The sequence below is a fragment of the Girardinichthys multiradiatus genome, chromosome 24, assembly GCF_021462225.1.
Source record: "Girardinichthys multiradiatus isolate DD_20200921_A chromosome 24, DD_fGirMul_XY1, whole genome shotgun sequence".
NCBI lineage: Eukaryota > Metazoa > Chordata > Actinopteri > Cyprinodontiformes > Goodeidae > Girardinichthys > Girardinichthys multiradiatus.
Window position 1 is genome coordinate 15,601,893 of NC_061816.1, and position 24,069 is coordinate 15,625,961.

Consider the following 24,069-nt stretch of genomic DNA (forward strand, 5'->3'; position numbering starts at 1 on the left):
ACAAAAAACGTCAACCTTCAAATAATCATGGACCAACATCAGCAGCTGACACGGCACCCCAGACCATCACTGACTGTGGGTACTTGACACTGGACTTCTGGCATTTTGACATTTCCTTCTCCCCAGTCTTCCTCCAGACTCTGGCACCTTGATTTCCGAATGACATGCAGAATATGCTTTTATCCGAAAAAAGTACTTTGGACCACTGAGCAACAGTCCAGTGCTGCTTCTCTGTAGCCCAGGTCAGGCGCTTCTGCCGCTGTTTCTGGTTCAAAAGTGGCTTGACCTGGGGAAGGCGGCACCTGTAGCCCATTTCCTGCACACGCCTGTGCACGGTGGCTCTGGATGTTTCTACTCCAGACTCAGTCCACTGCTTCCGCAGGTCCCCCAAGGTCTGGAATCGGCCCTTCTCCACAATCTTCCTCAGGGTCCGGTCACCTCTTCTCGTTGTGCAGCGTTTTCTGCCACACTTTTTCTTTCCCACAGACTTCCCACTGAGGTGCCTTGATACAGCACTCTGGGAACAGCCTATTCGTTCAGAAATTTATTTCTGTGTCTTACCCTCTTGCTTGAAGGTGTCAATAGTGGCCTTCTGGACAGCAGTCAGGTCGGCAGTCTTACCCATGATTGGGGTTTTGAGTGATGAACCAGGCTGGGAGTTTTAAAGGCCTCAGGAATCTTTTGCAGGTGTTTAGAGTTAGCTCGTTGATTAAGATGATTAGGTTCATAGCTCGTTTAGAGACCCTTTTAATGATATGCTAATTTTGTGAGATAGGAATTTTGGGTTTTTATGAGCTGTATGCCAAAATCCTCTGTATTAAGACAATAAAAGACCTGAAATATTTCAGTTAGTGTGCAATGAATCTAAAATATATGAATGTTAAATTTTCATCATGACATTATGGAAAATAATGAACTTTATCACAATATACTAATATTTTGAGAAGGACCTGTATATGGGTGCTCACATTTGCTATTGATGGTATTTGATTATCGTCACTTGTTTGGTGCTCTCATGCAAAATTATAAAAAATAAAAATAATCTTGTAGGGTCCAAATGTTTTAAATATAGAAAGAGGATTTTCTCCTCTACATTGAATTTAAACTGTGGATGTAGTAATAAGATGCTTCTCAGACCCTCCCAGAAAAATACCAATGCTGTGTAATGGTGCATTGTCCTCCAGTTATATTGTCCAGTTGGTGGAGCAGAACATTCTTCTGGAATTGAACCAACACCTCCTAGCAAGCCTTCACCAACAGACCCCCCAGGGTTAAAGTGAGCTGATGTGCACATGCATTTCAGCTTCACTAGTCATAACCTCGCAGCAGAAAAAAAAAATTATGACTTTGGATGCTAGTGATCCAATGATAAAAAAAAACAAAAAACTCCTGAGGCTTCAATTACTAACACAGAGCAACTAACATGACATCAATACAAGTTTAATACATCATGTTGCTCATTCTGTAACATGCAATTTGCCATCTTGTTTGAGGCACTGCTACATATACACTTAGCTTAAAGGACTGCAGTCTCAAGAGAATGTGTCTAGAAACAAGAAAAAACAGAAGATAGTTGTGCCTCCAGACTCAAATTAATAGATAAGCCTCTGTGACAGTTGTACGAATATGCCAGCCTGTGGGCCAATTGGTTTGTTAAAGTAACCGCAAGGCAAAAAGTTTCTATCAAACCTTTCCTGACCCTCACAATTACATCACCGTCTTATCCCAAACGTCTCCATTCCAGATGTCTGGCTGATAAATGATTAGACTGGGAATCAATTGGTTATGACTATGATGCCCAAATGCTCACCTGTTTTATTTATTTTTTTTCTCGAAATATGTTCTCAAAATCTGGCTTTTGTGGTACTGAATGATGAATTGTGTTGCAGGTTGAATTCTGTCTGTAGACTGACAGGGACAATATTTGGTTTGAGCCTCATTAAGCCTTAGTTTTTGTCAGGTTTTGTGACCTCGGCTACAAATTTAAGGAAACTAATATTTTTGTAGATCCAAAAACAAATTTCCTATAGACAATGACTGGAAAAATCAGCTTTTAAAAGGTTTGTAATCCTATATTTTTCAATACTGAGGAAGTTGAGGGTAGGGTGCTCTCTGGACTGGTAGCCAGTCCATCATAGAGGTAGACGACACAACAATTCAGGTCTGCAATCAGCCAAACATAATTTGTCTTTGGATTGGGAGATGTACCAGGAGAAACCCTACACGTACACATGGATGACATGATAACTCAATTCCAACTGAGATTTGAAATGGTGTGGTATGCAGCTAAAACATTCCACAGCTGTAATGTCCCTTTCATACAGTCATTCTGTTCATTTGAATGTGTATAACCCTGTGGATTTTTTATTACCCTTCTCCTGATTGATACTGTTGGGACCACAGCCATGGTTACAACATGAAAACCGGTACAGACTTTTCTGGAACTTTCAAAATAAATTGCATTAACAATACTTCTGGCACAACTTAGGAATTGGGGGTAACGGCAAACTTCCCATGATGCCACTGGCCGTATAAAACCACCACCTTTCCATGGAATCGATCTCTTCTACACAGGTTACCCATGGGCTTGGACACAAAGACTAATGTCTCTTTGCTGGCAAACAGACATAAACTCTTTAAACTGGATCCAAGAGTGTCATACGATCATCGATCATATGCACTAGTTAAGTACGAATAAATTACTGTTCGTGTATCTGGTATTTCATTCATGAACGGGATAATTAAGGTACAAGCGTTGCTTGAGGCCTGCAGAAGCAAACTGTGTTCCAGAAAGTTCCCAGCAGAGACGCTGTCTCTATGACGCCAAGTGAAGCGGTTTCCTGGTCTGAAAGGAGGACAACAGGGACTGTATCACCGTGGTTACAGTAACTGTGCAGTTGGCCGGCCGACAGAACGAGCCGTCCTTCACCCACAGCTGCGGAGGTTAGCTGAAGCTGACCCTTTGTTCACAGAGCTTTCTTCAAACTTGGTCATCGCCGGGACTACTTTTCCTCAGCACAGTTCACATACGAGGTTAAGGGTTTGGGCAGAGAGAAGTGATTTAGGATGAAATGATCTAAATGTTTTTCATTTTATGAAGTTTGGTTTTGTTTGTGTTGAACTCAGCTATCTTGGTGCTAGCAGGCTACCTGCTCACCACGTGCTCAGTTTTGTGTTTGTGTGTTTTTAAAGTGAAGACAAACTTTATTTAAAGGGTGATTTTAAACACAGAAGATTGATCATTACGCGTCATCCGCGCTTATGCATTTTAACCCTTTTATTAATGGTATTTTAAAGGTGTGTTTGATTCTGGTGCTAAGCTATCAGCTTCTTTTGTTAGCTTTCACTGCTAACAGCTAAGAACACGTGTCTGCTACTAAAGATCATTTACCCAGAAAGGTTGTTCAATCCAGTAAATAATAGTTCCCTAAACATTATTTTACTAAACTTGATAACTAAGTAAACACTCGTACTCGTACTCGTCGTCTTCCGCTTATCCGGGACCGGGTCGCGGGGGCAGCAGACTCAACAGAGACGCCCAGACGTCCCTCTCTCCAGACACCTCCTCCAGTTCCTCCAGGGGGAGCCCAAGGCGTTCCCAGGCCAGCCGAGAGACATAGTCCCTCCAGCGTGTCCTGGGCCATCCCCTGGGCCTCCTCCTGGTGGGACGTGCCTGGAACACCTCCCGAGGAAGGCGTCCAGGAGGCATCCGGTATAGATGCCCGAGCCACCTCAACTGGCTCCTCTCAATGTGGAGGAGCAGCGGCTCTACTCCGAGCCCCTCCCGGATGGCCGGGCTCCTCACCCTATCTCTAAGGGAGTGCCCGGCCAACCTACGGAGGAAGCTCATTTCAGCCGCTTGTATCCGGGATCTCGTTCTTTCGGTCATGACCCAAAGTTCATGGCCATAGGTGAGGGTAGGAACGTAGACCGACCAGTAAATTGAGAGCTTTGCTTTTCGGCTCAACTCTCTCTTCACCACAACGGACCAGCACAGCACCCCCATTACTGTGGCAGCCGCACCGATCCGTCTGTCGATCTCCCGCTCCATTCTTCCCTCACTCGTGAACAAGACCCCGAGATACTTAAACTCCTCCACTTGAGGCAGGAACTCCCCTCCAACCTGAAGAGGACAAGCCACCCTTTTCCGGTCGAGTATCATGGCCTTGGACTTGGAGGAGCTGATCCTCATCCCAGCCGCTTCACACTCGGCTGCGAACTGCCACAGCGCATGCTGTAGGTCTTGGCTAGAGGGGGCCAGCAGGACCACGTCATCTGCAAAAAGAAGAGACAAAATCCATTCATCCCCAAACCCGACCCCCTCCGGCCCTTGGCTGCGTCTAGAAATCCTGTCCATAAAAGTTATGAACAGGACCGGTGACAAAGGGCAGCCCTGCCGGAGTCCAACATGCACTGGGAACAGGTCCGACTTAGTGCCAGCAATGCGAACCAAACTCCTGCTCCGCTTGTACAGGGACCGGATGGCCCCTAGTAAAGGGCCCCTGATTCCATACTCCTGGAGCACCCCCCACAGGGCATCACGAGGGACACAGTCGAATGCCTTCTCCAGATCCACAAAACACATGTGAACCGGTTGGGCAAACTCCCATGAACCCTCGAGCACCCTGTAGAGGGTATAGAGCTGGTCCAGTGTTCCACAGCCGGGACGAAAACCACACTGCTCCTCCTGAAGCCGAGGTTTGACTATCGGTTGGACTCTCCTCTCCAATACCCTGGCGTAGGCCTTACCAGGGAGGCTGATGAGTGTGATCGTAAGTAAACACCATTAAGCCCCATTTCTCCAGAAAGATTTGGCTCTTTTCCAAAATATTTCCTTAAATATTTTACTATTTCCTTAATATTTCTTTAAATATTATTTTAATAAAGGCAGCTAATGAGACACCATTGAGAATTAGTCATCCAGAAGGTTGGTTTTATTTAGCAGATCATTCTTTAAAACATTATTTTATTAAAATAATATTTTATCTGATCTTGCATTGTGAATGGTTGTCTAAACGTTTGCCGATTATTGCCTAAGTTGGTTCCAAGACTAATTTAACTTCATTTCCAGATTCTTCAAGATAATCCTTGGTTCTCAAATATAAACATTGCATGGTAATGTTGCATCACTTTTTCGGTCATGGTTTTCAATCATCTTTAATCAACCTGTTTATATTGTACATAGCCTATTTGTCTTCGTTATTCTTTAATTCTGCTTGGTAGTTTAGTTGGATTGTTTTAGCATAGTAGAGAGTTTGTTGATTGAAATATGTTTGACTTTGAGTTGACTTATTTTTGTTAATAAATTCTTGTATTTTAAGAAATTGTGTGAATTCATCCCATGTGTGTGCAGAGTTTTGCTGTTAAATAATATCAGAGCTTGGCTCACCCTTTTCGATTTTGTCCTAATACCACCGCCTTACTGGGCTGGTATTCACAGGGCAACCCGTAACAGACCAAAATATTATTTGATAAAATATTAAAGTATTAATATTAAATAATATATTCAGATTCATAGTCACAACAATACTTTTGTACAATAAGGTCCTTCTTCACCCTTTCAACCTCTCTGCAACCCATGGCTTTAGCAGATGATTGCATATTTGAGGAGAAACTACAACTCAACTTAATTTGAGGTTCAGATTCATTGTATTTGATGGGAGATGTGAACTAAAAACATCTGAAATGAAAGTTGAACTTAATCAAAATGCTTTTGAAGTATGAAGTTGGGCGAACACTTGTGTAACCAGATTACTGTAGCCTTTTTTTATATATCATGCGCTTTGTTTTTTTCAGTGGAATGGTACAGGATGCATGTTGCACACGTAAAAAAAGTTTTGAATTAATTCGATTTTTGCAAAACAGGAACTTTGCATTTTAACAGTGCTTTTGAGAGGCACTGTGCAGTATGTTGTATGTCTAATAGGGAAAAAGGGTGTAAACGTTGCAGCATGCATTTTTAATTCACCGTTTGCCATGGGGTCACCCTCTGATTTTCTTTTCTCATCCTGGTAATCATCTGACCATCCTGAGTTGAAAGTCCAATGCTGTACACATTCTGAACATCTCAAAGTGGTCGTATTGCCAGTTGAATTATGATAAGAAAAGGGTTAAAATAGGAGAACATGTCAGTCTTTAGCATGCTGTTATTGGGCCATTGCACTGAAATCTGGGAGGTAATTGCATAAATCTTGTAGCAGTGTTGCATAGTGATGCAGAGTTTGTATGATGTCCGAGTTGTGATTGTCATACCGTAGAATTTATTTGAGTTGTCGAAGAAACTAGATACGAGCTGCTAGCTAATAGAGATGCTATAATACAGTGTGTAGAAAGGCAATGCTTGAGCACTATGTAACCAAAGCTGTGGATCATCATATGCCATTGAAATGCAAGACAGAGACCAATTAGTATGACTGGGCTATAACTGTATTTTTCTTTCTCCATTCCTTACACATTCACAAATGGTGCAAGTGTAGAACTAGACTTTCCATAAAAAAGTTGCATGGAAGGAAAAAAAGTGGTATAGGCAGCACTGGATGACACACATCATGCCTAAAACTTAGCAGATAAATGTAAATTTGTACATTTATGTACAAGGGTTGGACAATGAAACTGAAACACCTGTCATTTTAGTGTGGGAGGTTTCATGGCTAAATTGGACCAGCCTGGTACCCAGTCTTCATTGATTGCACATTGCACCAGTAAGAGCAGAGTTTGAAGGTTCAATTAGCAAGGTAAGAGCACAGTTTTGCTCAAAATATTGAAATGCACACAACATTACGGGTGACATACCAGAGTTCAAAAGAGGACAAATTGTTGGTGCACGTCTTGCTGGTGCATCTGTGACCAAGACAGCAAGTCTTTGTGATGTATCAAGAGCCACGGTATCCAGGGTAATGTCAGCATACCACCAAGAAGGACGAACCACATCCAACAGGATTAACTGATGACGCAAGAGAAAGCTGTCTGAAAGGGATGTTTGGGTGCTAACCCGGATTGTATCCAAAAAACATAAAACCATGGCTGCCCACATCACGGCAGAATTAAATGTGCACCTCAACTGTCCTGTTTCCACCAGAACTGTGCGTCGGGAGCTCCACAGGGTCAATATACACGGCCGGGCTGCTATAGCCAAACCTTTGGTCACTCATGCCAATGCCAAACGTCGGTTTCAGTGGTGCAAGGAGCGCAAATCTTGGGCTGTGGACAATGTGAAACATGTATTGTTCTCTGATGAGTCCACCTTTACTGTTTTCCCCACATCCGGGAGAGTTACGGTGTGGAGAAGCCCCAAAGAAGCGTACAACCCAGACTGTTGCATGACCAGAGGGAAGCATGGGGGTGGATCAGTGATGGTTTAGGCTGCCATATCATGGCATTCCCTTGGCCCAATACTTGTGCTAGATGGGCGCGTCACTGCCAAGGACTACCGAACCATTCTTGAGGACCATGTGCATCCAATGGTTCAAACATTGTATCCTGAAGGCGGTGCCGTGTATCGGGATGACAATGCACCAATACACACAGCAAGACTGGTGAAAGATTGGTTTGATGAACATGAAAGTGAAGTTGAACATCTCCCATGGCCTGCACAGTCACCAGATCTAAATATTATTGATCAACTTTGGGGTGTTTTGGAGGAGCGAGTCAGGAAACATTTTCCTCCACCAGTATCACGTAGTGACCTTGCCACTATCCTGCAAGAAGAATGGCTTAAAATCCCTCTGACCACTGTGCAGGACTTGTATATGTCATTCCCAAGACGAATTGACGCTGTATTGGCCGCAAAAGGAGGCCCTACACCATACTAATAAATTATTGTGGTCTAAAACCAGGTGTTTCAGTTTCATTGTCCAACCCCTGTACATTTATTTATCTGTCAAGTTTTAGGCATGAGGTGTGTCTTCCAGTGCTGCCTATACCACTTTTATTTTCTTCTTCCATGCAACTTGTAATGGAAATTCTAATTGTACACTTGTATATAATTAAATGTGTATATAAATATATAGGCTGCATGGTGGCGCAGTTGGTAGCACTGTTGCCTTGCAGCAAGAAGGTAATGGACAGCCGACCTGTCCAGGTTGTACCCCATCTCCCGCCCGTAGACTGCTGGGCATGGGTACCAGCTTCCCCGTGACCCACTATGGAAGAAGCGGTAGAAAATTATGACTGACTGACTAAATGTATGCTCTGGGGACGTTGGAAGCAAGCATAATTTAGGCGTCCACATGATACATTTGCTTATCATAGAAGCAAACAGTTTATTCCCAGAGATACAGTTCCAATAGCAATCCTTTGTATATGGGGCCAGTATATGGGTAATAAAGAAAAGTATAAAAAACTGCATGCATGTAGAATAATGTATGAATCATGTTGAATTTTTCATGAAAAGTTTGCACTCCATTCTAACACAAGTTCTCCCTCTAAACATCTTTGCATTCAGAAATGTCCGCCTGTCCTAACTTGGCTTCTTATCCACCGCACCTTCTTTCACATTTCTGCTACAGAATAAACAAGTCAAATGCTCCTGTTGAGTAAATTTAGCCAAGATCCTTGGTACTGATGGGAAATGCTATTACCTGCCATGGTAACTCTGGAAGTGGTTCAGGAATCAGAGCGCAGCTTCTCTCATTTCAGAAGTGTAAATCTTTCTTCTCTGGGTGGATTGATGGCTCTGCCTTCCTCCAAAAGGAAATAAACTGGTTTTATTAACCAAGGTGACGCTGAATGATGAAAAGCATGGATTTTAACTTATTTATACTTATGTTTTTTGGTTAGATACAAGCCACAGGGTATAAAGACTGACGACTATACATTACAATGCCTTGTAAAAGTATTAATACCCCAAGAACTTCTCTACATTACAACCACAAACCTTGAGGAATTTTATCAATGTTTTTTATGCGACAGACAAGCAGAAAGTAGTGCAACATTTTGAAGCAGGAGCAAAATGTTACATGGTTTTAAATATTTTTCCTCTAATAAGAATCTGAAAAGTGGGCCATGTATTTATATTCAGCCTTATTTTTCTGATGAATCTAAACAAAACCCAATCTCTACCAGCTTTGCATATCAACATCTTTACCCATTGTACTGTAAGGATTATGATTACTGAGTAATATTTATCAAAAATTATAAATAAAAATCATAATTCAGGAAAATAATTTCTTAACCAAAAATCATTACTTAAAATATAAATCAGAGGTGTCCTCTGTTGGTGTGATTATGTGCTCAAAGCTCTTAATAATTACAATTGGCTATTTATCATTAATAATAATTATTAACCAAACTCACTAAATGTCACTGTTTATTCAACCGCTTCGCTGAAGGTGGGGGATCTTCGACCTTATTTTGACACATAAATCACTCTTGCACGAAATAACAAACGCTTTTCTTAATTATATATGTGAAGATTTATTGAAGCCATATTTTTCTGATATACTGCCATTCTGGTCCAAAAACGTTCACCTTACTAACAAGCACTTTTCTACAAAAAGGGGATAAAAATGACTACCTAACAATAATAAGAAAATATATGCACATTGAGTGTCTATGAAGATCAAACCAGCAGTTTTATGGACTAAATAAGCAATTTTAGTTAATTTGGAAAGAGAAGCCCTCCTGGTGTGCTGATGTCTCGATTGCGGCGATCAGCTTGTAGAAGGTGGGCTGTGTGCCTTTAGCCACTAGCAGCTGATTGGCCCAAATCTCGAACAAAGAGTCATAAAACTCTGATGTGGGAACTCAGTGGAAGAACTCAAGTAATAAAACTGGAACAAAGGAGTGGTCAGACCACGAGGCCCAGACCACAGTTGCTTTGAATGGAAAAACTTTAAAAGTACAACTTCTAACTCCTGGCTGATTTGGGATCAGCTGAACAAAACATACAAACGCACCTTGCTGATCGCATCCATGCTCCGCGATTCAGCACATTTGGACAGCAAATCAAAACAACTCGGCATAAAACACTTCAATCAGTATTGCATGCAACAAGTTGATACCTTGGAGTAACTACTGGTGATTAAAAATAGCCTTAACTACGCCTCGCCCTGCCCAGACTTCTAAATGCAACTTTCCGATTTAATATAAAACAAAAAGAACGAAATTACTTATGACTTTGATTTCTTCAGTAGGCCCAAATGGATGACCCCAACAGTACTTTCTAAAATAGCTCAAGCTCAGTCAGATTGGACGAAGAGTTGCTGTGATCACCAATTTTAAAGTTTTCCTGCAGATTCTCATTTGCATTTAGATCTGGACTTTGACTAGACCATTTTACTACTTGAATATGCATTTATCAAAACCATTAAATTTTTCTGACTGTTTGTTAGGGTTGTTGTTCCACTGTAAGATGAACCGCTGTCTGTCTCAAGTCATTTTTCTTCCTCAGCATTGTCATATTTCTCATCAATCTTGCCAAATCTTTCCAGCATTCCTCTGCTGAAGAAGGGCATGCCAACAGCATGATGCTTCCACCAAAATGGTTTAGCATAGGGATTGTGTGTTCGGGGTGAATGGCAGTATTCGTTCTCCCCCACACATAGTTGGGCATGAAGGCCATAAAGTTACATTTTATCTGACCAGAGCACTATAATCCACATATTTACTGCATCCACTGCCTGGCTCAAGGTACAATGGTTTCCTTTCTTAACAATTTGCATTTGTGAAAAACAAATAAAATGGTCAACATGCCAACAGTTTCTTCCACCTGAGCTGTGGATCGCTGCTCCAGAATTACCATGGACCTCTAGGCAGCTTCTCTACTTAATGCTCTCCTTGCCCTTCCTGTCGGTGTCGGTGGGCAGCCATTTTAGGTAGTTTTACAGTTATGCTATACTCTGTTTTCTGATGAAACAGCACTCTGTGAGATGTTCAATGCTTGAGATGTTGCTTTAAAAAACTAACCAGGCTTTAAACTTCTCTACAACTTTATCAGAGTTCACAAATAACACTACGTTGTTGGTCTATCACACAAAATGCCAATAAGATACTTTAAAGTTTGTGAGTGTTAAGTGACTAATTGTGAAATAGTTAAAGCATTTTTCTTTGTTTGCAAGGAATTGCACCATATCTGCTCTGGGTGCTCATGTTTCCTCCCTTTGTCTGTTGCAGAGAAACCAACAGTCATTGATGTGGGCATATACGTCAACAGCATTGGGCCTGTGTCATCCATCGATATGGTAAGTTGAGTCTTATCCCTCTCCCTCATCATCTCCTCTATCCTCACACCCACAGGTTTGTCTGTAACCTGACACAAGAGCATCATCAAACATAAGCGCTGTCATTTCTCATGCTGCATTTGGAGGTCATCTGTGCCACCACAGATGTTTTTGTCGCAGTGCGAGCCAAGAAAGACAGGTGTGGGATTTGCTTTTCTGTTTGGGTCTGCTTGATCAGCTAGAATCAAGCCAGAAAGAGAGAAAAAAAACTAGCCAGTTTGGGTCTTTCTGCAGATAAACTCCTGTACCCTGTTTTAATATCTGAATATTTTGGATCATCATGAGAATTCAAAGAAACAAGTTTGAATAGGAGATAAAATTTGCTTTGCGAAAGGACTGGGATGGTAGATCAGAGGGATATGAAAAAATTAAACATTGAAAATAAAACCCTGATTTGCAGCAATAAGACTGCTAATGCTCCTCAAAGCATTAGCAGTCTGTTCATCAGCTTCTCATTGGTTATTTTGCAAATATCTGTTCAGTCATTGTCAAAACATTGAAGTAAGCTCCAGATAAGATCTCCAGATAACTCTTCTCACAACAATATAAGTTTATGGTTTTGCAGCCATTCGCTGAGCTAGATGTGATAAGGAATTAGCCAGAAATAAAGTTGCTATTATTGCCTGTGTTGGGGCCATCCATTTTGGTCGCACATTTTGACATGCGCAGCTCAACAGACATCGCAGCTCTGACGTCACTGGAAGTATAAACCGGCTGAGCTGCATAGTTTTAGGGCCATTTCCCGTCTAACCGGACAGCGTATTGGGGGCGCATACCTGGAGAAACAAGCTCGCAGGCGAACTTTTGCTCCACAAGGGCATTCCTGGAAGAGCTTGAAAGCTGGAAATCTGTCTGATACGAGAAGATCAGAGGATTTATTTGTCGATCGAAGACTGCGCCACACTCGGCGCAGGTAAAAACCCTACAGAGGTTCTATGTCCAAGGAGAAGAGTTTCCTCCTTGTGTATGCAGTCGGCTAAACGGTTCGTCATCTTTTCCCCTCCTGGACGGATGAGAAATTACCGGTTTATTTTTTTCCTCTTTAATTCGATCACGGACACGTGATCCCCCTGATCCCCCTCCCCTCCTTTTTCTTTGAAGTTGATTTCTTATCTCCACCGGTTGAGGATGGGATCAGGTCCAAAGTAATTTCGTTATTTTCATAGTAAACCGGATAGGTGCATTTAGAGGTCTGGGCAGGATGAGGCAGTTAAGGCAATGTAGGATCACCAGTAGTTAATCTAAGGTATTAACTTGTTGCATGCGATACTGATGGAAGTGTTTTATGCTGAGCTGTGTTTTGATGTTTGTCTGGCTGATCCCAAATCAGCCAGGAGTTAGAAGTTGGACTTTTAAAAGTTTTTCATTCAAAGCAGCTGCGGTCTGGGCCTCGCCGACCATTCTTTGTCCCAGTTTTATTGCTAGAGATTTTCCACTGAGGTCCCGCCTCAGAGTTTTATGACTCTTTGTTAAGATTTGGGGCGATCAGCTGGTTGTGGCTAAAGGGGCGTGACCCCATCAGCTGATCGCTGCAATCGAGACATAAACACGACAGGAGGATTTCTTTCCATTTAACCCAAATTACACATTTTGTCCATAAAACTTTGATCTTCATGGACACTAAATGCATATATATATTTTTCTTTTATTATTATTGTTAGGTAGTCATTTTTATTCCCTTTGTGTAGAACGTGCTTGTTGGTTAGGTGAAGGTTTTTGGACCAGAATAATGGTATATCAGGATTATGTGGCTTCAATAAATCTTCATATATATAATTAAGAGAAGCGTTAGTGTTTATTTCGTGCAAGAGTGATTTATCTGTCAAAAACAAGGTCGAAGATCCTCCACCTTCGGTGAAGTGGTTGAATAAACAGTGACAGTTGGTGGTTTTGGTTAATAATTTGTAATTATTAATGAGCTTTGAGCCCATAATCACAACACCAGAGGATATCTCTGATTTCTATTCGTAAGTAATGATTTTTGGTTAAGAAATAATTTTTTTTCAAATTATGATTTCAAATTATGATTCTTGATGAATATTAATTAATCAATAATCATATTCCTTACACCTGGCAATGTCAAAAAACTGAAGATGTTAGATCTTTTTGTTTTTAATTGGGATCTAAGCTCAGTAATTATCAGATATGCACATTTCCCAGCTGGTAGAAGAAAAAATTTTTTTTTAACAAAACCTCATTTGGCACAATTATTGGCACCCTTAACGATTCCCATACAATAAATAACCAAAGTTTTCAGTTACATCAGCAATCAACGACCTCCTGTTTCCTTGGAATATAGGTAACATGACAGAGGCCCATGTGTATTAGCCGTTCTGCAAAATTGGAAAGACAAACAATACTATTTAAGTACCTTAACCCTGCCTTCCTCCTTAAATCATGAATTAACTATGATTTAACGACATGCTGAAGATGGTGCCAGTGTATGTGGCCGGCCATCTCCCGTTGTCAATTCTAATAGCTATTTTGTTGGTTCTGACCCTTGGCATGAGTGAAATCAAGTCACTGTTAGTGTAAGATCGCCAAACCTTATTGGATCTTAGGCTTTCTGCCAGCAATGTGGATATTTTTGATATATGGAGACATAAAATCTTCCCCAGTTTCTGTCGGGAATTCCAGCTCACCCAGGCTCTGGCGGAAATGTTATCATCGCTGCCGGAGATGCGGCTTGCCTGGTAAAGCCCGATGTTTCCCAGTTGGTGCTTGGCTTGTTTCCCAGTGTATTCTTCTATTTCCTGGAACCGGTGGATGCTTGCCTGGTGCCTCTTGTTGATACGGATGACGTTTCCTGACCCCGACACCTTTGCCAGCCCGGCTTAGTAGGCGTGGTGCAAACCCACAAAACAGGTTTGGCCTGGTAAACGCCAGTTCGCTCGTCAATAAGACTTTCATCCTGAGGGATTTTTTTCAGCTTGTATGATCTGAACTTCTGCATTACAAGAGACAAGGCTGGGTGAGGCTGAGTCAGCTGCTCTGTCGGAGCTTTTACCAATATGCTGCTGTTATTTTAATTCTCCACGTACATGGGGTCGGGGAAGAGGAACTGCAAAAGTTTACAAAATTGTTTGTACTTGTAAACAATGTTTTAAACTGTATCAATTCACCAGCTTTGAGCTGACTTCCTTCGAGGTGGGCCGTCCTGACCCATTACTGTGTGCTGTCATCTACTGTCCACAAAATTCAATAAGGATTTTATTAGAGACTTTTCTAAATTTCTCTTAGATTTCAATTGGATATGATCTTGTCCTTATTGTTGGTGATTTTAAGGTACACGTTTGTTGCCCAGGTTAAACCTCTGGTAACAATAGTTTTTTAACCCTTATCAATTCTTTAAATTTGGTGCAGTCTGTGTTTGCTTCAACACATGAAAAAGGTCACATTAGATCTTGTGTTGTATTTTGGTTTGCCTGTGTCTAATCTAGAAATTCACGAGTCTAGAATTTCTGATCATATGCCTGTAACATTTGAGACTTTTCTCTCTTATGCTGCAGTTAAAACTGCCGCTCCTGCTCGGAGCAGTCGGATTATTAATCCCTCCACAGCCAGCCAGTTCTTGGATGTTTTTTACCAGTTCTGTCCAGCTGACTCAACTGAAGCCGAGGAGCTTAGTTTTTGGCTCCACTCATTATGCCAAACTGTGCTGGACACTGTGGCTCCTTTTTAAAGACCAAACAGCCCAGAGCCAAACCAGAACCTTGGTTTAACAAAAGGACTCAAGCTGCCAGGCAGGAATGTCGCAGAGCAGAATGCAGGTGGAGAAAAGACAAGCTGAAGGGATCTCTTCAGATTTTCAAAGACTGTTTTCGCAATTACCTGGGCACAGTTAAAGAGGCCAAAAGGGAACACTTTTCTAACTTAATTTTGTCTCTGACCCCTCTATATGTGCTCCTTGTTCTGCTGTTTTTAATCAGTCTGAGCCTGTGACTGTCATTTTTAGAAGATGTGGTTGCCCAGATAAAGCTCTCTGGTTCTCCCTGTGATGCTCGTCCACCATGCTTTTTTAGAAAGGTTTTTCCTTGTTTTGAGCTCTTGGTTCTTGCCCTTTTTAACAGTAGTCTATTATCTGGTGTAGTTCCCACTAATTTCAAACATGCTGTGGTGCAGCCCCTATGAAAGAAACCTTGCCTCCATCTGACTGTGTTGGGGAATTTTAGGCCCATCTCTAAGCTTCACCTACTATAAACAAATCTTTGAGAAAATAATTTATTCACAGTTAAAATCCTTTCTTGATGAATATAAATAATAATAAAAATAATCATGGATGTGTTTCAATCTGGTTGTAAAGCACTTCATAGCACAGAATAAGCCCTGCTCAGGGTTTATAAAAAATTTTTCTCCCGACATGTGACTCTGGTGACTATGTGATACTTGTCATGCTGGACATCTCCATTGTTATGCTGATGATTTCCAAAACAATATGCCTTTTAAGGCAAGGTCATGCCTGGTCCATCCAACCTCATTTATCCTGTCTTGAGGATATTAAAGCTTGGATGCTGTTAAATTTCCTTAATTTTAATGAAAAGACTGAGCTACTTGTATTTGGACCTAGTGGAGCATATGTCAGATCATTCCTGTTAATTTAGACCCCCTGGCAATGTATATTAAGTCTACAGTTAGAAACCTTGGTTTTAAGATGGACGGTGATTTTAAACTTGATGGTCAAATAAGGGCCACCATTAAGTCTAGTTTTTACCATTTAAGAAAAATAGCAAGGCCTAAATCTATTCTTTCCATGCAACAGTAATCCATGCCTTCATTTCAATGGCGGCTGGATAACGATAATTCTTTGTACATCGGAATTAGCCAGTCCTCACATGCCTGAAGCTGGTTCAAAATGCTGCTGCATGCATTTTAACAGGAACACATAAATTGGAACACATTACCCCTGTTCTGGCTTCGCTCCATTGGCTACCTGTGTACTTTAGAGTCCATTTTAAAGTCCTTCTGTTTGCTTTTAAGGCTTTACACAGCCTTGCCCCGCCTTATTTTACCGAGCAACTCCACCACTACACTCCCACTTGGTCACTTCTGTCTGCTGACCAGCTGCTTCTGGTCATTCCTAGTTCCAAGCAGAAGCTTAGATGGGATTCTTCTCTATTTGGGCCGCCATGTTATGGAATGCTTTACCTTTGCAAATTCGGCATGCCCCTTTCACTGTCCATTTTTAAAACCCGTTTAAAAACATATTATTACTCATTGGTCTTCATCCTCACTGGGACTTGATTTTACTCACTAGGTATTGATTTCATTTGTTTTATTGTTTCGCTTTTACTATGTTTGTATTGAGTTTTTAAGTTATTTACATTGTGTGCTTACCTTTTTGTTATTTTATTTGATGTTCAGAACTTTGTTTCAGCTGTGGCTGGTGTTAAAGCGCTTTTATAAATGAAGATGATGATGATGAAAAGGGGAGTTCAGTTTCACTAGGCACATTTGGGCCTGATTAATTTTTTTCAGAAATCTGAAGTACTTTTTTCCCCATCATTGTAGCCATCACTTACACTTGCTTATATTTACAGTCAGAAAAATATTGAAAATGTTTGGACAAACTAAAACTGCAAAAGATTTTCTTGCATGATTACATAGTAACAAGATAATTTTGGCACCAGTCAGTGAGAAGGATGTAAAAAAAAAAAAAAAACTCTCTAACAGCCACTGTTGGAGAACCGCAGGTAAGGGTGTCAACTTGAGGTCACACAGTCCCCATAACAACCTGTAAAAGGTACATATTGACTAAAAGCCAGACTGTCCGGTGCAAAACGGGTCCAAAATGTAGAGCACATCAGATGGTAACGCCTCCTCCTGCTGGAGGGTCTGCAGATGACTTGTTTGGCTGCTGAGTGTGGGAAAGATTTTATCTCTAAAATGAGTCATGGTTTTCAGCAAGAAAACTATCACTTCAAAACATAAAGGAATTCACTACAAACTCCATGGAAAGGTGCTGGACTAAATGAATGAAAAATGAATATGCACAAAATGTGCTTGCATGCCTACTTAGAAGTATGGTGGAGAATCTGTGATGCTGTGGGCCATATCTCTCTCCTAAATGTGCTTGGAACTTTTACTGTGAAATGCCAGGTGATTTAAAATCCAAATCTGCTCGCCTCTGCCAATAAACTCAAGCTGGATTGCCGTAGATATTTTAAACAGGATAATGCACCAAAACAATTAATCAACACAAAGGGTTGGAGTGCTTTAACACGCAGACATCGGGCAGTGGGAAATTTAGGCGTCCTCCCAAAGTGATTTCAATTTGGGATGCAAAATAGTGGACTCAAACTCAAATTTCATTAACTTGATTTTCTACCCAGCGCTCTGTGGAGCCAGCAGGTTCTCTGTAGTCACTGTAGATCTAGGTTTCTGGAACTCTTAAGATTACTGATCCGATGCCGAAAATGGCCTCCATTCAACTCTTCTCTTTTTCTTAGCTATACCCGAACTGAGAAGACAGTAAACTAAAGAGGAAATTCTGCTTTGTAGCCTGATGCCAGAGAGAAAAATGTTGCACAAGCTTAATAACAGACAACACTGCACAACTGAAACCAGAGCAGGAGGTTGTCTCTGCCAACAACAAAAACCCTATCCTTTGTGACCTCACGTAGGAACTGCAATGACCTGCTTTCCCTTTGGGTTCAATAAAATATTATTCAGTTCAATAAAGCTGTGAAGAATATTATGCTATTCTTTGACTGCATCATTAGAATGTATTTGTATTTGCAGCAATTTAGGTCTTCTTTGTAAAAAGGAATATTAAGCTTTATTAAGTATGGTTGCTTCTAGTTTCAAAAGAACCCTGGAAAGGTGGCCACTAAAACTCATCAGACTCTTTAATACAGGAGTCTCATGTTACTGAAGGTACATCCACATCATTTTAACTAACCTCAGTTCCAAATGTTTAAACTTAAGTACAGAAAAGTAGAGAAAGTATAGTAAGACAAATGTAACTTTAATGATTAGGATTTGAAACAGTTTATTGGAAATACACTAAATGTATATAAGTGTCAGATTCTCAAAGACTGGCGCTGTGTAAGACATGATTTTTATCAACTATTTCACCCACTACAAACTGGTAGTAACTGCTGAGGAAGAAACGAGACGTAAAGCAACCTGCTGCAATGAATAAAATATCCCTTTGGTTTTTTTATTCGAAAAAGAATCCTGAATTATAAGCATTTCCATCAGATCAGTGGTTCCCAAACTCCAGTAAAATAAAAGTTTGAGAGTCTAGAATCAGGGGTTGGATGCTTGACCTGGTTGGCTTCACTCAGAAACATGTCACGGCAGCTGAGTGTCACGAAGTTTCTTAAAAAAAGCCCAAGAGGGACTGATGCAGTGGAAGATGAACAAACAAGTAATCAGCCATCTGCAACTATGGAGCAAGCGGCAGCAAGGAGGTTAGGCAGAAGTACAGAGTTCAGTGGGAGCGGGAATTCCTCTGGCTGAGGGAGGATGAAAACTTTTTCTGAAACATGTGTAAAAAGCCAATATGCTAAACAGATTTGTCCAAGGATGCATGAACAAGCAGAAATTAACATGAATGAAAATGAAAGCTATTGAATGTTTGTCATTTAAAAAAATAAAGTTATAGGCAAAAATGGAAATAGAATTTCTTTTGACCCTGTCAGTCAAAATGACAACGGAAAAGTCTAGTGCAATCTCTGATCGAGTCACCAACTATCACTGGAGCATGCAAGCTTTAAACAGGAATAATGACAACATAGGCACCATCATTAACAAATATACAGGTCCTTCTCAAAATATTAGCATATTGTGATAAAGTTCATTATTTTCCATAATGTCATGATGAAAATTTAACATTCATATATTTTAGAGTCATTGCACACTAACTGAAATATTTCAGGTCTTTTATTGTCTTAATACGGATGATTTTGGCATACAGCTCATGAAAACCCAAAATTCCTATCTCACAAAATTAGCATATTTCATCCGACCAATAAAAGAAAAGTGTTTTTAATACAAAAAACGTCAACCTTCAAATAATCATGTACAGTTATGCACTCAATACTTGGTCAGGAATCCTTTTGCAGAAATGACTGCTTCAATGCGGCGTGGCATGGAGGCAATCAGCTTGTGGCACTGCTGAGGTCTTATGGAGGCCCAGGATGCTTCGATAGCGTTTAGCTCATCCAGAGTGTTGGGTCTTGAGTCTCTCAACGTTATCTTCACAATATCCCACAGATTCTCTATGGGGTTCAGGTCAGGAGAGTTGGCAGGCCAATTGAGCACAGTGATACCATGGTCAGTAAACCATTTACCAGTGGTTTTGTTGAGAACGTTTTGCCCTTCATTCAAATTCTATGTATACTGTAGATTAAAATATATGTTTGTACAGGTCCTTCTCAAAATATTAGCATATTGTGATAAAGTTCATTATTTTCCATGATGTCATGATGAAAATTTAACATTCATATATTTTAGATTCATTGCACACTAACTGAAATATTTCAGGTCTTTTATTGTCTTAATACGGATGATTTTGGCATACAGCTCATGAAAACCCAAAATTCCTATCTCAAAAAATTAGCATATCATTAAAAGGGTCTCTAAACGAGCTATGAACCTAATCATCTGAATCAACGAGTTAACTCTAAACACTTGCAAAAGATTCCTGAGGCCTTTAATACTCCAAGCCTGGTTCATCACTCAAAACCCCAATCATGGGTAAGACTGCCGACCTGACTGCTGTCTGCTGAACCAGAAACAGCAGCAGAAGCGCCTGACCTGGGCTACAGAGAAGCAGCACTGGACTGTTGCTCAGTGGTCCAAAGTACTTTTTTCGGATGAAAGCAAATTCTGCATGTCATTTGGAAATCAAGGTGCCAGAGTCTGGAGGAAGACTGGGGAGAAGAAAATGCCAGAAGTCCAGTGTCAAGTACCCACAGTCAGTGATGGTCTGGGGTGCCGTGTCAGCTGCTGGTGTTGGTCCACTGTGTTTTATCAAGGTCAGGGTCAATGCAGCTAGCTATCAGGAGATTTTGGAGCACTTCATGCTTCCATCTGCTGAAAAGCTTTATGGAGATGAAGATTTCATTTTTCAGCACGACCTGGCACCTGCTCACAGTGCCAAAACCACTGGTAAATGGTTTACTGACCATGGTATCACTGTGCTCAATTGGCCTGCCAACTCTCCTGACCTGAACCCCATAGAGAATCTGTGGGATATTGGGAAGAGAACGTTGAGAGACTCAAGACCCAACACTCTGGATGAGCTAAAGGCCGCTATCGAAGCATCCTGGGCCTCCATAAGACCTCAGCAGTGCCACAAGCTGATTGCCTCCTGCCACGCCTCATTGAAGCAGTCATTTCTGCAAAAGGATTCCCGACCAAGTATTGAGTGCATAACTGTACATGATTATTTGAAGGTTGACGTTTTTTGTATTAAAAACACTTTTCTTTTATTGGTCGGATGAAATATGCTAATTCTGTGGGATAGGAATTTTGGGTTTTCATGAGCTGTATGCCAAAATCATCCGTATTAAGACAATAAAAGACCTGAAATATTTCAGTTAGTGTGCAATGAATCTAAAATATATGAATGTTAAATTTTCATCATTACATTATGGAAAATAATGAACTTTATCACAATATGCTAATATTTTGAGAAGGACCTGTATTGCTCGGGAATATTGTTACATGAAGAACACAACCAGCACTTATTCGAAATTCCCGCAGTTTCCGCTTTCAGCCTCTTGGTAGTGTCTCTAACCAGTTTCCGTCCTGCATTTTCTTAAACTCTGGAGAAACATCCATTTTTAAACTGTGCCATGGTTTATTTGCAATGCTGTGGGTTATTTTGTACTCATAACATACACCTTCTTTGTACAACAAACTTTGATAAGAATTATTCTGATCCTTTTAAACACTCTGCATCATTTAGCTGAAACCATAAAACTACCAGTAAAATTCTTCTAGTACGACCAAATTTTAAGGTAATCAGATTTACTTAAATTTGTTAGGTGCGTACCTAAGAAGACTAAATGCTGAAATTGGATTAAACGTGTGTATATTTATGCAGCCAGACTATTTTAATTTTTTGCGTATGACTGCATTTGCCAAAAGGCTTTTGGGCAACTCCCCAAATGCATGGAGGAAGGTGGTCTTGTCAGATCAGGCTAAAATGTAACTTTTCAGCCACAAAGTAAAACGCTTTGTCTGGTGCAAACCCAACACATCCAAGCACCCCAAGAACACAATCCCCACAGTGAAACATGGTGGTGGCAGCAGCATCATGCTGTGGGGATGTTTTTCAGCAGCAGGCACTGGGAAAGTGTTACGAGACCAGGGAAAGATGGATGATGCTAAAAATATAGCTATATTCTTGAGCAGAACCTGTGACATTTTGCCTGTGATTTGAGACTGGGAAAGAGGTTCACCTTCTAGCCGGACAATGACCCAAAGCATACTGCTAAAGCCACACTTGAGTGGTTTAAGAGGAAATGTATAATTGTGTTGGAATGGCCTAATCAAAGTTCTGACTTCAGTCCATTTCACTGTTCACAAGAAAAAACCAACCAACATGAAGGAGCAGGAGCAGTTTTGCCTGAAGGAATGGGTAAAAATCATAGTGGCAACATTTTTCAAGCTCATAGAGACTTATCCAAAGGGACTTGCAGCTGTAATTGCTGCAAAAGGTGGCTCTACAAAGTACTAACTTAAGAGGAGTAAACGATGAAGTTTTGTTATTTTGTTTTTGCTTTACAATAAAACAAATACAACAAAAGGCATGTTTTGAGGCAATAAAACATGAAAGCATTTGGAAGGCACTGTACACATTGTCTATAGTGCCTCCACTGTATGTATTTTTAAAATCGTGAACAAATGAATTATGAGGCAAGGACAACTGCAAATTGCTGTCACGGGTTGCACTTGAAGAGGCATGCTTATACTAACATATCATTAGTGCCATTTGCTTTGTGAATGAGATATTGGGCTGGCTGGTACAAAAGATTTCCCCTAAAAACATGAGTGAATATTATGTGAAGCACAAAACTCAAAAACAAAAATATGGTTTACAGCTTCCTATTATTGATGATGTTCTCAATGATCCTAAACACGAATGAGACAGTGTACTGGTTAATGTAGTGGAAACAAACTGTTCCTTTCTGCATTCTCAGTAATCTGTTCTTGTTTTGGATTGTAATTCTGTTTCTATAGTGTCCCTTCTACTTCAATGTTATTTCCACAAAAAGACATCAGCTGGTTATTGCTCCAGCTGCAGACCCTGCAGGATGATTGTACTACTATGTGCCCTTCCTGCATGAACCTGCTTATTAATACATGACTGCACACAAAAAAAAAATCAATCAACGGACACTACTGACAGAATCACCAAACTGCTTTGTGCAGGTGTGGGTGCTTTCTTTGCAGAGACAAATTTAAGTCGTAGTTTAAAAAAATCAGCATTGTGGTTCTCAGTGTACAGAGCATAAATGCTTATTTTATTTGAGGCTGAAACGTAGGCACAGTTGGGTTTCAAACAGGACAATGATCCCAAGCATACATTAAAACTGGTCCTGGAATATATAAAGCAGGCTATCATTAAGCTGTCAGAACATCCCTGTTGAAAAGGTGAACTATTGTTATAAAATGGGTCTATGGAGGGACACTATCATATTTCAATGAACTCCACCAATTCAGATAACACTGGATCTTGCCATCTAGAAAAAGTGTGTGACTAAGGTGCAACTTGCAAACAGACAGTTCTAACAATATTGGGCATGTTTGTATATGATATAAACCCTGCAAAAAAGAGCGTTCCAATGGAATTGGTACATTAAAGCTTTTAAAGATGGTGAACAAGCTTGGGTCAAAAATGATTCTGGTCATTTGGAAGCAGATCATGTTCCCTCAGTGTCAAAGATAACCAGCAATCTGACTGGAAGATCTCACAAGCCTTCAGCTTTTTTGAAAAATCTTTATATGGACAAATGTTTGACACAGAGCAGCAAAGCCACCACCTATTTAAAATATGATGCAGTTGGCATCAAAAGCTGCTGAGCTAATTAATTAGGGCTTAGTTTTCACCTTTTTGTTTCATTAAATGCTCATCTGACAGGCGCAATACAATTTACGTCAATCAATGTGTCACATAATGTTTAGCCACTTAATTTCCAAAGCACATCCATTTAAGTGCTTTAAAAATGAATATATTTTCCTTTGGAAAGCATAACCAGCATACTGATATTCTCACATCTCTAAATCATTTTCATTAAATGTTTTAGGATTACACTTGAGTGATTTGACATTTCCAGAACTGACACCAACGAAGCCAGTTTTGATCAATTTTTGTAGCTTACAACTTCTTATAACCCTAAACGTTTTTACATTTTGTCACTTTACAACCAAAAGCTTTAATGTATCTTATTATAATTTTTATCAAGGTAGACCAACACAAAGTAAAGCTCTACTAATTCAGTACTTTGTAGAACTGTCTTTTGGGGTATATCTCTACTAGCTTTGTACATCTAGAGACTGAAAGTTCTACCCATCTTTCTTTGCACGATACCTGAAACTCAGTTAAATTGGAGATTGTCTAAACAAACAAATTGCAAGTCTTGCCACATATTCCAACATAAACCATTCTGAATCATTCCAGTGAGCTTCGATAACAGTCTCAAAACGTTTGCAGCTTCTAACAGGTTTTCTTCCAAGATAGTCCTATATTTGTCTCCATCCGTCAACTCTGACCAGCTTCACTGTCCTTCATGAAGAAAAGCATCCCCACTGTATGATGCTGCCAACACCTTCTTAGTTTTTGCTTTTGTGTATTGCACGGAAGCCAAAAGTTTCATTTTGGTCTTATCCAACCAGA

General features: G+C 40.5%; 1 protein-coding gene across 4 annotated transcripts in view; it reads left to right on the forward strand.

Moving 5' to 3' along the window:
* Positions 1–24,069, forward strand: part of LOC124861683 (gamma-aminobutyric acid receptor subunit gamma-3-like) — a 190,925-nt gene that overhangs the window by 45,888 nt on the left and 120,968 nt on the right. For all 4 annotated transcript variants that reach the window (XM_047355593.1, XM_047355595.1, XM_047355592.1 and 1 more), the window contains one exon: positions 11,113–11,180. In XM_047355593.1, coding sequence (XP_047211549.1) covers positions 11,113–11,180 — 68 coding nt within the window. The remainder of the gene's footprint in view (positions 1–11,112; positions 11,181–24,069) is intronic.